Source organism: Halictus rubicundus, chromosome 16 (assembly GCF_050948215.1).
Source record: "Halictus rubicundus isolate RS-2024b chromosome 16, iyHalRubi1_principal, whole genome shotgun sequence".
Lineage (NCBI taxonomy): Eukaryota > Metazoa > Arthropoda > Insecta > Hymenoptera > Halictidae > Halictus > Halictus rubicundus.
The window spans coordinates 3,675,105-3,689,280 of NC_135164.1; the positions used below are offsets into that span (position 1 = coordinate 3,675,105).

Here is a 14,176-nt window from a genome sequence, read left to right on the forward strand (position 1 = left end):
GAATGCATGTCGATTACAAGTCTCAAATTTAGCGCGCGCGAACGAACGATGAAACTTACATTTCATTGTTAAATATATTCTGAACGGAAATTACTAGAGCTATTTTTTAATACTTCATGTTAAGTTATTGTACATTTAAGCAAGGCAGTATCTGTTGTGTTTATTTATGTAGTCCGGTTAGAAAATTTATATTGTTATTGTTTGTTTAGTTTTATGTAATTCTATATGTCTATCGCGTATAAAAAATATGTTTTATCATTACTATTATTATAAATATTAATGATGACATAACAAAATTTTTCGAACACTCGTATTACCAATTCACATTTCATTTTAACACGAGTAACTATTTGAGGTTAAGAAAGTAGTTTTTCGATGAAATATTAAAATATTTATTAATATTTTATTTACATTGTATATCTGAAGACAGCTAAAAGATTCAGATGTAAAATAATTTTCTTCTATAAATAAATTAATCTATCAGGATCGTTCATATTATTGAGGTTATGATATTTTGTATACAAAATAAATATCATTTTACAAATTATTTGTATTTTAGTCTAAAAGATTTATAAATATATAAACGTTTGTAAAGCATTTTTGAAAGTCAAAGTATTTACACATACAGCAATGCAGTACTTAAAGAAATTTTTCTATGTTGTACAAACTAAGATTCAGTATCATAATATAATAGACCCGATACGTAGAAAGAATGAAGGTATTGCATTAAGTTTTGTCCATCAATTTAAACATTATTCTACAATGGAATTTGAAGGATATGAAGAAAATGAAGAAGAGAAGGATATATATAGGAAAATATCTGAGGATTATTTAGGAACGGTTGTTGGAAGACATAATGTATTTATTATACAGCCATATATAAAATGGGGTGTAAATAAAAAAAGAATTACAACACCTGAATTGCAATTACAAGAAGCGGTAGCACTTATTAATACATTACCAAATTGGTCTGTAATCGGTACTAAAATTGTCCCTCTATTAACTTTGAGCAAAAACAAATTAATTGGTAAAGGAAACCTTGAAAATCTGAAACAGGAAATTATAAGTGATCCAAATATAACAGCGGTATTTGTTAGTACTAACTTACTGAGATTCGTACAGATTGCTGAATTGCAAAGTACTTTTCGTGTACCCATTTATGACCGCTATTCTATAGTCATTCATATATTTCGTGAACATGCAAAGTCTCCAGAAGCAATGCTGCAAGTCGCCCTAGCCGAAATCCCATATATAAAAAAGAAAATGGTCGATTTATCTACTAGTAAATTGGGGAAGATAAACATGGATGAAGGAAGAAAGAAATATCTTGAGCTCAGAGAGAAAAAATTGAAGAATGCACTTAAGAAGCTAAAAGAACACAGAACCATGATAAAGAGCAGAAGACAGAGTTATGGTTTTCCAAGTGTTGCCATAATTGGATATACAAATGCTGGAAAAACATCGTTAATACAAGCATTAACAGGAGATGCATCTCTGCAACCTCGGAATCAGTTATTCGCTACTCTGGACACAACAGTTCACGAAGGTTACCTTCCTAACAAGTTAAAAATACTATATATTGATACCATTGGATTTATTCAAGATGTACCAGAGACTCTAATAGAACCATTTAAAGTTACCCTAGAAGATGCTATAGATGCAGTATGTTAACTAATTTAGTAATTATTTCCAAACATTTAAAGACTTGATAACTAATTCCTTTAATTCTTTTAGGACATTATTGTTCATGTGTATGACATTAGTCATCCTGATGTCAATGCACAAATTCAACACATAGAGAACACAATAAAGCCTATGATAGGTGACAATAAATTAGTAATCAATGTAGCAAATAAATGTGATATGGTTGATAAGGATTCTCCGAAGAAGCATGTTCCATCAGAAGACACGTATCCTGTTTCTGCTGTGAAATTAACTGGCATTGACATCTTACGGCGCAAACTACAAAAGGAAATTATAAAGGCTGCCAATTTGATATCGAAACGTATTAGGGTACAAGTAGGCAGTCATTTAGAATCATTATTGTACAAAGAAGCAACAGTCACGAATACAGAACCTGACTCAGAAGATCCACAATACATGATTATGAACGTAATTCTGTCGACATCATCATACTATAAAATTAGGCGAGCTTGCAAAATATAAAATATTATATTAATACCAGTTACAACTCGATTAACTATCGATTAGAAATTTTGTACATAAGTGTATCATAACGATTTTTGGTTCAACTAGAATATAGAAATATTTCTGTAACTCGCCAAAACAGAATTTCGGAAATTCTTTTAACGACTTCAATAGTCTTCAGCACTTGACGTCGTCGAAATTCTCGAGATTGGAACCTGCCTCTCAACAGATTTTCCTTTTTTGTCGTCGTCCCGAACACGTGTCGCGCACGTGTGTTCAAACACCAGTCGCTTCTGAATGCCAGATGTATAGACATACGATTTCAAATGTCAGCCGAAGCATTCGTCACGCTCGTTAAACGGTTTAAGGAAAAGCATTGAATCTACATACAAAAACCAATGGGGAAATTTATGTTATTGATGACATTTGTGATTCGAATATTTCTTGTATTACCAGCAAACAATTTACATGATAATATGTAGTACAAACTATACAATCTTGTAAATGTACAATATATTGTGCGTACACAAATGCATAAACATTTATTATTAGAACATATTTGTATTTGCAACCGAAGGAGTTTACGGTACCACCCAATACTTACCGAGCGTTTCAGCAAATGGTTCAAGACCACGTACAACCGTATAGACTAAAGCGTCTCTCGGTGGGAACATCTGTAGCGAAAGAGTTAACTGAGTATAATCCCGTCCTTAAAATATTCGATCCCGAAGGAGCGAAAAATCATCCAGATAAAAATTCTGCAGATGTTTCCACGCAAGTGTTACAGCCGTGCGGAGCGTCTTGGCATAAGGCGGTCTGCGAAGCGGCGCGTAGGCCGCGGAGGATGCGATTTCGCATTATCGGCGAGTAGGATTCAGGCAGGCTGGATGTCGTGGTAAGAAAAAGAGAGATAGGAAAATCCGGCGAGGGGTGAACGAGATAAGAAAAGTTCGTTACACTCGGTTCGGTGAGTCTGGCCAAATGCGGTTTGATATACGAAGGCGCACGATTAAGGGAGACAGCTGCGGAGCAGAGAGGAATTTGTTTTGGTCCAGTCGTTGATAATCGAAACATTCCCATTTGGGAGGCAGGGTAAGGGATGCTGTGGGGGTGCCAATTACTGCGCCTATATTAATTACACTTATTTTTAAAGCATAATGGATATTAATTTTGCAGCATTATAACGCTTTGCTTCGGTAAAGTTTTTTAATCAATGATACTTGTATGTAGCACGAAGCCTCTGCTTTTCTGGCAAGCTTCTCAATTGCTGAAGTATCTGTAAGAGGGTGTAAGACCTTCGAGTGCCACTGACCTGCACTTTGTACTGAAGTCATCGAAGACAATTCCAGTCGGAATCGTAGAAGCTGAGAGATGCTTTCAAGTAGAAGAAGCTTCCGTCTTGCACAATACTATAAGGGATATTGTTCCTCGGTATTTTTTGCGAGCTTTATCTTAACATCGTGAAACTTTTCAGATTTATACATTGCTATTACCGAAATCGTAGAAAATATTCATTAAGAAAGCAGGGGGACTAAATATTAATTTTTTGAACCATGTAAATATTTTTTCTAACAAAATTGTGCTTACCAATCTTTAAGGAAATATCGAATTTTCAATATTACTTTAACACTAGGTTTACGGAGCATTAAAAGTGAGTATTTTACATTACTCTATAAAAATAAGAAGAATGCGTCTATCCCAGTTTTCAGCCATTTTTAAAATAATATATACCTAAGGAAATAAGTTTGTTGAGTAATTCCACGTAGATGGATCTTCATAATCTCAATAATCGTAAATAAAAAATATTAGAACCCGTCATTTTGACGGGTCCCGTAAACCTAGTGTTAACATTCCACCTCGTCGGTGAATAATTACCGTAGTTTTTGTGCTAATAACGTACAAAAATTCACGAATATAGTTGCGACATGTTTTTCACAGAAATGAGAAGTTTCGTCGCGATTTGTTGCTTAGTTTGGTAAATAAAAATTCTGAAAGTACAGTTCTCAGGTCGAGAATTGGGAATAGCCCTTTCGGCTGAAGAGTGCTTACGGTGCTCGATGTGATTTCAGCTGTTACCGAACTCAGTTCTGTTTGTTTGACCAAATGTGCCGGATTGGACCTTTTGCCCTGATAGGCCACGTGTCTCGGCGATTTGTCCATCATGGGACACAGCGACGATCTCGTAAAAGGTGTGGAAACCCTGAAGTGGACAACGCTCCTTAAACGAGTGTGTCTGGCGTTGAGGACCGATTTGGAAAACCGTACAATCGTACGGGAGAGCTCTCTTGTGTAGGACCAAACGTAAAAAGAGAAACCCGACGACGAAGACGACGACGACGACGACGACGTTGACGCTCGGGACATGTCGAGCAACTAAATCAGTCCGTACGATTTAATGAACAATTGATTTACCAGTATCCGGATGCTCCTTTCCAAATAAGTATTCGCGTTGCTGGTCTCCTGCAAGGGCAGGCGTTTATTAAGAGCAGAGTTTATTTGTCTTATCTCGGTCGGTGAGTGCAAGAACGATCATCCACCGGCAAGAAAGTTCGCGGCGAGGGTGCCGGCGACGTGATGTATAATTCATAGACCCGCCGGGTTCATGCATATATAGATATATAGAGATATATAGGGTGGGACAGTAACTGTTACCGACTTCAATACCTTGAGAACCACGAGGGCAGGAGAAATGTTTGTTTAACAGGCGTTCCAGAAGTGCCTGTTGTGTCATGGTAATTTTGTTTTTCTAATTAGAAGCGTTTCGGTGAGCTAAGGCCACTTTCGTCTCCGTCTCCCACCGAAGCTGTCGATGACCAAAAATTTTAAACTTCTTTTCCTTCATTTCCGATTTTTGTCAGTTGATGGAAAACAGTTCCCATTACATTCAACTGTATCGTCGTTAATACAGTAACTCGTGGAGCACATTGTGAATGTCGTTACAGCTGCGCCAAGGAAGTATAAACGACCAACGAAAGTGCTGGAATTTTGATTTAACTTTTTGATAGTAAAAATGCTCAGCCCGTTCGATTTATGTGCAGCGCAAGCGGGGTTTTCGTGCCGCCCATCTCGCCACACCTTGTATAGTAGCCATCTCGAGGGATTAACCGCGGCATGATCGTTCCAGAAGAGTTTCGAGACGCGGCGTCCTTCGGTGAGGAATTAATGAAGGATTGATATCGCGATTATGGCTGGTCCCCCTCGTGGGAGGAAGGGTCCGGCGTTGGGCGAGAGCCGATCGACAACGAGCAAACGGGCCACGATAATTAATTACGAGCGTGACGTCGCTTTAACGTCGTTAATTTTCATTATCTCGATTGGAATTCGCTTGTAGCGCGGCGTGTACCGCTTTCGGGCTTGCTAATTTCGCCTCGCCTCGTCTCGTCTCGTCTCGGTCTCGGTCTCGGTCTCTCTACGCGGAAAAGGCATTAATAATTCCGGCTGTCCTTGCAAAATTTGTCACCCAGAAACCCAGGGGCCGGGTGCCCGAGCAGGCCCGGCGTTCCCCGACGGACACGCGCAACGAGACGGTCTCCACCGGCGACGGGACGGGACGATGCAACGGCAAGAATACACCCGGCAATGCACTTTGCATGTTGCCTAGATTATTAAAGCGAACCAAGTGAAACCTAATTATCGCGGTGCCACTCTTGGCACTGGCTCTAGCCGAACGACTAATTTCCACCGGTTTCCTACTGTTTACCAAGGCAACAAAGCAACAACTTTACATTCCCGCCGCTCCCAACCTGTGGGACGACTCTAATCTCTGTAATCTTCAATCTCTGTAATCGTCTACCTGCTAGACGCACGATTGTCTGTCGTCGGATCGCGCTTTTCGCTCGAGCACTCGCTTCCCACTCTTCCTCGAGTGTGTCACATTTTTATACCTCAAGAATTTTTGCACACTTTGCACGGCAACAGTCTAACGAAAGTAGTATACTCACAGATATTTCACACGTGTTCCTGAAAGGACGAGAATAGCCTTCAAAGTTTTAAAACTCGATATTATCTATTGGTTATCCTTGAATAGTTACTCTTCATCCTAATAAGTTACTCCTTAACTTAAAAACCCTTTAATAAGTTATCAATATCAGAATATCATTTCTGAAATGTCTTCGTACTCGTTTATAAAGTTCGTACCGCTCAATTTTTCACGACGAAAGATTTAATTGCATTGTTGTAAAACGAATCAGAACACTCTTAGAGCTCGATTAATTCGCGGGACCTGACATCGTTCCTTCGAAACCGCACATGTCCGTGCAGTAATCAAATTTTCACAGAGCTCTCCGCACAGAGAGTCCGTTAAGAATTTTAATTGCAATTTTAATTTGAAATTTTACATATTTATCCGCGATGCTTCCACGTGCGCGAGCAAAATGACGACAACGAGTGCTTTTGGTGAGGTATTTAATTTTAATTACGAGAATTACAAAAGCGCACAAAGACTTCTTGAATTAGTCTACTTTAATGAAAGTAACCAACCTAGAAGTACATAGAGAATATCGTAAACAGAAAATTGCAAAGTTAAATCTCAATGAAATTCGGTCCAGCAAATCGATTAGGAAGAAAGTTAATTTTGAAAAGATATTCGAAGAATTGTGTCACCCAGGCGTAGCAGTTAACATGTTCGAAAGGTGGAAGCATAAAGTTGTTAGGCCGCACCCTTCAGCCGTTTAATTACCCTTAAGACAATTTTGCACTTCCTTTTGGCTCTCGCCTAGCTGTCGACGCGTTTCTCGAAGCAGATCCATTTAGCCATTCAAACAAGGCTCGGCGGGTGGATTTCGCCAGGGTTGTCCGTCTTGCTGCCACTTATCCGACGTCGAACGATCGTATTTCTTTCGTTGGAGCGTGTCGGGTCCGCGGCGCGACGTGTATCTGCAGCCTCGGACTACAAAGCGGCGGCTTAGCCGGGAACCGTGGCTCAACAATTACACGAACGATTGACTAACGAATGTCGATCGCCGGTGAGCGACTCGTATAATGTAATGATTGGCCGTCGCGCTGATTTGGTTGCCGTTACAGATTCAATTACGCCTCGAGCCGGCTTGATATTTTGCGCCCTTCCCTGGCTCGACGTCCCGGAACGACGACAGGACCGGAACTTTGATCTCTGACTATCGCCGGCCCCGAAATCGAATTAAACGCGGCTACGCGCATAAATAACGAAACCCGTGTCCTACCATTTATCGCAATTGTCACGATCCTCCTCGATCTACAGGGTGGCGAAACCGAAAAGGCCCTTAACGCCCATTTGAAACGAGAAAATGTACAGTGTCGTTTAATTATTTCCTCAGATCGAATAATAATCTATTTTCCTGGCCATTTGCGTACGGAACTATCCATAATTAATATGTATTAAAATATTATCGGCGGGGAAGTATTACGTGTATTCGAATTTTTAAGTTGTGGTTTCGAAAGTGTTGAGACTATTGTTAGTGCACGATCAGAATCACGTTGGACTGTTTCGTTCGATCAAACCGGATGGAGAATCATTGTCAATCAGAACACTGGCAATTTAGCGAGGAGTCATTTAGGACTCACTCGGTTAGTCGCAGAGTCAATCGGCACACTTGTAATTTGGCACAAAGTCATTTGAAACTCTCCCAGTCAGTGTCAATCGGGACATTTACGCAGTCAGCACCAATTAGAACGTTCTGCCGAATGAAACAACCGTGCGAAAACCGGACAATCAGGTTTTAATGCTGTCATCGCTAATGTTATAAATAAATGTGTCACGCAATCGAGTTTCCCGATATCTGCAAATTCCGTGACTTTTCAGATAATAGATATATCTTGTACAAAAGTTGTTAAATCATATTTTTTCGTTATTCGTGATCTGCTGTCAGTGATTTTATAAACAATTTTATTTCTGTCAGAATTATTGCACAGTGGCTCCAAAAGTTAAAGTTGGCTTATTTTTCCATAGAAATGTTGTACATCCTACGATTATTAAAAGCAAACACTTCTGAATTATTTCCTTTCCCAAGGATCGAATGCAGATATAATTTATTCAAATAGGTGAAAATCAAATTTGGTAGTTCGTCGAGCGCATGCGCGTCGAGCCCAAGGCTGCCGGCCAATGCGTCTGTCATTCACACGCCATTTCCCCTTCTTATAAACAATGATGGCGGTTGGGTATTGTATGTTTTCAATTAATCCCATTATCTCCTAACCACCTGTTTATGTTAAATCATTTTGGAAAACAAATGACGCTCTACAGATGTCAACGTTTCTATACATCGGAGCAAGTAGAAACAGCCAGCCACAGGCGGGCACGCGAGCCGAGCGGCACATAGGTGCGCGCTTAATAGTTGAACGTTCGAATTTGATTGGCGTGAACACAAAGCTTTATACAAATGCATTTGGTATATATCTTTTAGTTATCTTCATTCGCAGAGGCACTTTCAACCTATTTGCATAACTTTGTCCGAACGTCGAACGACTAGAGAGCGGATCATAATGCAAAATGAAAATTGTCAACGCGAATTGTAAGAAATTCGGTGGAAATAGAAATTTATTTTCTTTCTTAACCAATTTGCATCATTAGCGTATATGTATGCTCAATTTTCCTGATCACTATCACCGCAGCGTATATATACGCTCTATTTCTTCTTATAATGCTGAAATGTGAAGTTCTTTTTGACTTAAATATAATTAAAAAGAGTTTGCTGATAAAGGCCTTCTTTTCAGATTTCCTTATGATGCAAATGCGTTAATACGGTTAACAGGTTGAAAATAATATAACCGTATTTTAGAATTGTAATATTTTTACTGTTTTACTCATTTTCATAAATAAATCACAGCTGATAAATTTATAAATAACAGAGCTGCTAATGCGCTAGAATGTAATACAAATTGCCGTCTCAACGTAGAAAAATAAATAACAGTGTGTTGTTACATCCGTGCGGTTTAAGTAGAAACGGTAGACACTAGACAGACACCGCAAGGCGTCTAATTCAACTGAAACTTTTCACGTATTCGACCGAGCCATTTTTGCCGTGAATGTAAACTAGAAAAGTCGAATCGAAGTGACGGCGATCACGGTGTCGGAACGTCTTGTCTTCCGGCGTGATAAAGGGCAATCAGTTTGTAGGGTTGTGTTAACGCGAAATCGTTAAGTTGTATCGTATAACACGATGATTAATTATGCGCTTCACGCGAAGCTGGTTCCGCGAAGGCGTGCGTTTCGTGCGTCGACGGGACATTCTAGGGATCAAGCCTGCTGAATTAATTGCATCGTGATAGTCGTTGAACGGTCTCCCGCGACGAGAAGTCAACGGCTAAGGTGGGCCCTTATGCGCGACATGACCGATGTTCGCGGGACGGATATTAGCCGGCCGAGGATGCCGGGCCGGTGACTTCAAAGGGACGCAGAAAAATTTGAACGGCCGCAACCCCGGCGCAGGAGAATCCCATACTCGCGGATGCCTTCGTCAAACGATCAACACGATTCTCTTTCCACGCCTACGCGAGTCTTCTCTCTCCGTTCCACCGTCCGGTTCTCCGTCGCGACGATCATTCCGTAAGGCGGCGCGTATTTACATGCACGATCATTTTTTATCTTATATCGTCGCGATTACATCCGCGATCCCTTCGCGCCACGATGCTCTCCATCGTCCGCGAACGCGATCAATCGAACCGAGTCAATGACGTCTATTATGCAACCCCCGGTACATTTTCGCGGGCTCGAAAGAAACGACAAATGGAAACAGACGAGCGTAGACCATTAGAGTATTTCGTTCGTTTACCCAGTCACAACACGACTCAACGGGGCGAGAGCTAGGCCCGTACACCGAAGCTCCGGCGCCCCTTTCGGAAACATCTCTAGCATCCCACGAAAACCCAGCGAAACTTTTCTCCCCAAAATTCTCTCGAATTCGATCCTGTTCTGGTTTCACAAAATTCCGAAACATCGAGTCCGTCGGTTAGCATCGTGCAACCCCATTGGTCGCGTTCTCGCGATCGATCTTCGCCGCTCGCAAGACACGCCGTATATTTTATTTTCTTCAACGGGAATTATTGTTACCGGGAATAAGAACCGGGGCAATGCGGAATAGAGTTGAGCGAGATCGAAATATTCCGGTGAACCCTGAGGGGACGGTGGTCCGCCGGCTGTGGGCGCCCGAAAAAGGGCAACGTTCGAACGGTCCTGGCGGCGAAGCTCCAGCATTGGCTGTTTCGCGGGCGTGGGAGCTCCGCAGGGGTTCGGTTAGTCTGCACGGATAATAGAACTGCGCTGGGGGTGGGCGTAAGAACGAGGAACGGTTAGTATATCCTCGGGAAGGGTAGGAGCAATAGCCGGTTGGCGCAAGTGCAGCGGGGATATCGTGGCCTGGCGGAGCCCAGTAGAGTCCCGTGAGTCCGGGCAAACACTGCTATTAAGGTGTTACGTGGTGGTGGTGTAGGCGTCGTCCGGTACTGAGATTTCGAGAGCCGCCATCGGGGAAAGAGCGTCAGATACGTCGGTGTCCGTGCCGTTTACGTGTGAGAACCCGTCGATTTTCCGCGTGGTACGCATCGAGCCGAGCCACCCGACGCTCCTCGTCGCGTTTCATTCTCCATGATAGAGAGTCAGCCGGACAGTCTCCTTATTCCCCTGTGCCGCGTGCAATCAGAGTGTGTGTGTGCGAGCGCGCGCCCGCGCGGTTGTGTGTGCGCGTCGTGCATGTGTGACAGGGAGTGAGAGCGAGAGAAAGAGCGAGAGAGAGAGAGAGAGAGAGAGGGAGAGCGAAAGAGGGAGAGAGTGAGGTTAGAGAACAACGGAAAGAATGAACGAGAGGAGAGGATAGAGAGGCTAGAATGGGTAGCGAAGTGGATAGAGGGTGAATGAGCTGGAGAGAGAGAAAGTACAGTCGCTGCGTGCTACTACGAGTCGAAAGAGCGGCTGCTCGAGCGAGAACCCGGCGAGGAGGAGGCGAGAGCTGTCACTTCGATCGCCATTTTAGCGCCGAGGCGGTGAAGAACCACCGGGTTATGCACGCCGGCAGCGGCGACGGACCGGAGCGCCCTGACACGACGGACGTTGCTGCTGTTTATGGGCTGTGGCTCCTCCGTTCAGAGCTTTTTCCAACCGTGTCCGGTGCGCGCACACCTATCCGTACATCTGTGCGTGCGCGTGTACGTGTGTGTTGACCATCGAAGGGACGGCTCTGGGTAAATAGGAACCCCCTTCCCTCCCAAAAAAAGAGGGGTTTCAAGAAACTCGAGTGCGCCGCAGTCTTCGTTCTGTTCGTCCCTGTCTCCGGGCCAAAGAGTTTCTCTGGTGTCGTGTGTCATCGTGCGACGTGTTCCGGGGGTCTCTCCTGGTGTATCGTTTTTTCTACACCTGTTACCAGCGAGAGCAAGTAGCCTTTATCCGTCGAGAGTGAACCGCGTCGTCGTCGTCTTCGTCGTCGACGATGTCAAGCCGGCGGAATTTCGATTCGGTCGCGACGGCGCCGGTGCCCCGTAATCTCGACGGTGTCTCGTTTCAGGTAAATCGGGAGTCTCGTGCGCGCCGAGTGACGGTCGAGTGTTGAACGTATGCGCGTGGTTGACTCGAAATCGTGGCGGCGGTCCGGGGTGGGGAGGGAGCAGCTCGCGGGACGACTGAACGAGAGAGGGGAACGGGTGTAAACGCGGACGACGGATGCGTGTGCACGCGACGAAGACGGAGACAGCGAGAACAGGCGAAGAAGGGTGAAAGAGGAAAGGGAAAGGGAAAGGGACGGTGTGGAAAGGAAAGAAAGATAGGTAACCCTGTGTCTCTCTGTGTGTGTGTGTGTGTGTGTCTGCGAGTTCGACGCGCGTGTGTACCTGGGGCGGCTGGCTCTGTGTATGCGTGTGTGTATGCGCGAAGGAGTGAACGGGCTTAGGGAAAAGAGATAAACGAAGAACGGCGCCATACTGGCTCCCCGTAGTTTTCGTGGCACGTTGGCCTGGCTGTGTGTTTTCTCTCTCTCATCCTGATTCAGTTTACGACACGATCGACGTCATTGTTGTGTTTTCCTGGAAGCCTCTGATCGATCGTAAATGGTTTTTAGGTATGGCACAACGACGGTAGCTTGCGTTGGAATCTAACAGACCGCCCCCCATTCCGGAAACCGACCGGAGCCTGTTACCGCTGTCACACCGCGCGACACACGGGACAATACAGAGAGAGAGAGTGGGAGAGAGAGAAAGAGAGAGAGAGAGAGTGAGAGAGAGAGGATCCACTGTTAGGCACCCTAAACGAGAGAGACCAGTGGCGGCGGTGTCGCGACACCGCTCGAACTACCTTCGGCCTGGACGCGTACGTGAACCCCGGTGGAGGACGCACACCGAAGTAATCCACACGACGGAATCGAATAGAAGGGGCGCCGCGCGATGATTCTGCGCGTCTGAGTGTGTTGGTGCGGTGGCGGCGTGCGCGCGAGCTGCAGCCCGATAGATAGATGGATAGATGAGAAATAGTAGGCTAGCCGTAGATAGCGATAGATAGGAGAACGGAAAAGGGTCGCGGGGACACGGGTCTGAAGGGTCCTGGAGACCGCGTGGTAGTTGAAGTGCGCGGAGAATATAGTGACAACCAACCGATTACCGACAGTGTTGGCCGGATCTGGTGTGGCACCGTGTCGGACAAGGACTCACGGGACGATGTTATCGGCGGTCGTCGCAAGTTCCTTCGACCCCTGACCAGATGACCAGCGACTCCGCGCGCTCCTCCGTGTGACCGATTAAAAGAAGACTCGCGAATGTGTATCGATTGAAGAGAGCTGTGGTCGCGGGCGGGAACGGCCGAGCAAGAGGTAACACGACGACAACCGTGACGTTGCGACGAGAGAACCGGGAGAGAAAGAGAGAGAGAGAGAGAGAGCAAATAAACGGGATCGAGCTGCAAGACGCGATCCAGGAGCCGGGGATAGTAGAGAGAGAGAGAGAGAAGAAGATAGAGAGTCAACGTCGTCTGCGAGTGCCGAGGAGAGAGCAACAGAGCGAAAGTGAAGAGAAGAGAGAGTGAGATAAAGAGATAAAGAGAGACATCGGAAGAAACAAAGACACACACACAGAGCGTGTGCTCTGAAGCCGGAGAAACACGAAGAAGTATCATCGAGGACGGGGGGTCCAGCGCGACATTGGGGGGGGGCGTGTGAGACTGATTTTGCCCCCCCTACCCCCCCTGTTCGTCGACGTTGTCCGAAACTGTGACTTCATCGTCGTCCTTCCCGGGCAATCTCATCGGCGGCGTTACAACGTTGCCGTTTAGGTGAGTCGAGAGACATTCCAAGCATTTTTATTTCTTCGACCGCTGTTATCGCGCCCGGGTCGAATGCAAATTATCGCGGTCGCAACAAGAGAAATGTGACACGGGAGACGCGCGCGGGGAAAAAATTGTGAAAGGGAAGTGAAAGGACGGAGGGGTGGGGTGGGGAGGGTGGAGGAATACTTTTCTGTCAGGCGAGGTCGAGTTAACGTTGTGATTACGTACAATGTCGCGGCGGGAACTCATTGTACGGTTGCTAACGGGCCGCGTTCGTTTCCTGGTGGCCACCCCTGCCTAAGAAACAAACGAGCCTCGAGTAGAATGTCTCTCTTCTTTAAGTGCTTTGTGTGTACCCTAGCCAGACGCTTTGTTTTCGTTCAGTGGTATTTGCCGGTCTGAAGAACCGCGCTCGACGGATTTTCGCTTCTGGAAAGCGGAGTTCGACGCGTCGCGTCCGTCGATCCGAAAACCCGCGGCTCGCTCCAATTTCGGAGCCGTGACTCGTTCTCGACCTCGGCCGGATCAAAGTGGCGGGCAAGGACTCCGCGGGGTCGTCGACCCCGCGCGTTACGTCGACGTCGCGAATTGTTCGCCCGATTCGAAAGTGTTCCACTCGCGCAACCGAATTACACGCGTTGCCGGCGCAAAACGGCCGCGGCCGATCGGAAGAATCGAAAGTCGGATTTACGGTGTGCTCGTTCGGCGGAGAACCCTCGTCCGCGGAGGTTTCCAAATCTTTTTTAAATGAAAATACTGGATTTCGTATTTTCGACTTACCTTATCCCGTGGAATCACCCTCTCTATTCG

General features: G+C 45.1%; 2 protein-coding genes across 2 annotated transcripts in view; both read left to right on the top strand.

Annotated features, from left to right (window-relative positions):
- Positions 1 to 3: 3 nt before the first annotated feature.
- Positions 4 to 2,733, top strand: LOC143362070 (putative GTP-binding protein 6). The gene is made up of 2 exons (XM_076801905.1): positions 4 to 1,662; positions 1,735 to 2,733. Exons 1-2 carry the CDS (start codon positions 631 to 633, stop codon positions 2,164 to 2,166), a joined length of 1,464 nt encoding a protein of 487 aa, XP_076658020.1. The 5' UTR covers positions 4 to 630; the 3' UTR covers positions 2,167 to 2,733.
- Positions 2,734 to 12,615: 9,882 nt separating this feature from the next.
- The window catches only part of Plexa (plexin A), a 470,402-nt gene continuing 468,841 nt past the window's right edge, over positions 12,616 to 14,176 (top strand). The window contains exon 1 of the mRNA XM_076801867.1: positions 12,616 to 13,372. The gene's annotated coding sequence lies outside the window, so the exon portion shown is untranslated. The remainder of the gene's footprint in view (positions 13,373 to 14,176) is intronic.

Excerpts from the sequence above, each read along its gene's own strand:
- LOC143362070 (XM_076801905.1), top strand. The coding sequence starts at position 631 with ATGCAGTACTTAAAGAAATTTTTCTATGTTGTACAAACTAAGATTCAG. Across the intron at positions 1,663-1,734 it reads TAGAAGATGCTATAGATGCA|GACATTATTGTTCATGTGTA; the intron begins GTATGTTAACTA and ends TAATTCTTTTAG.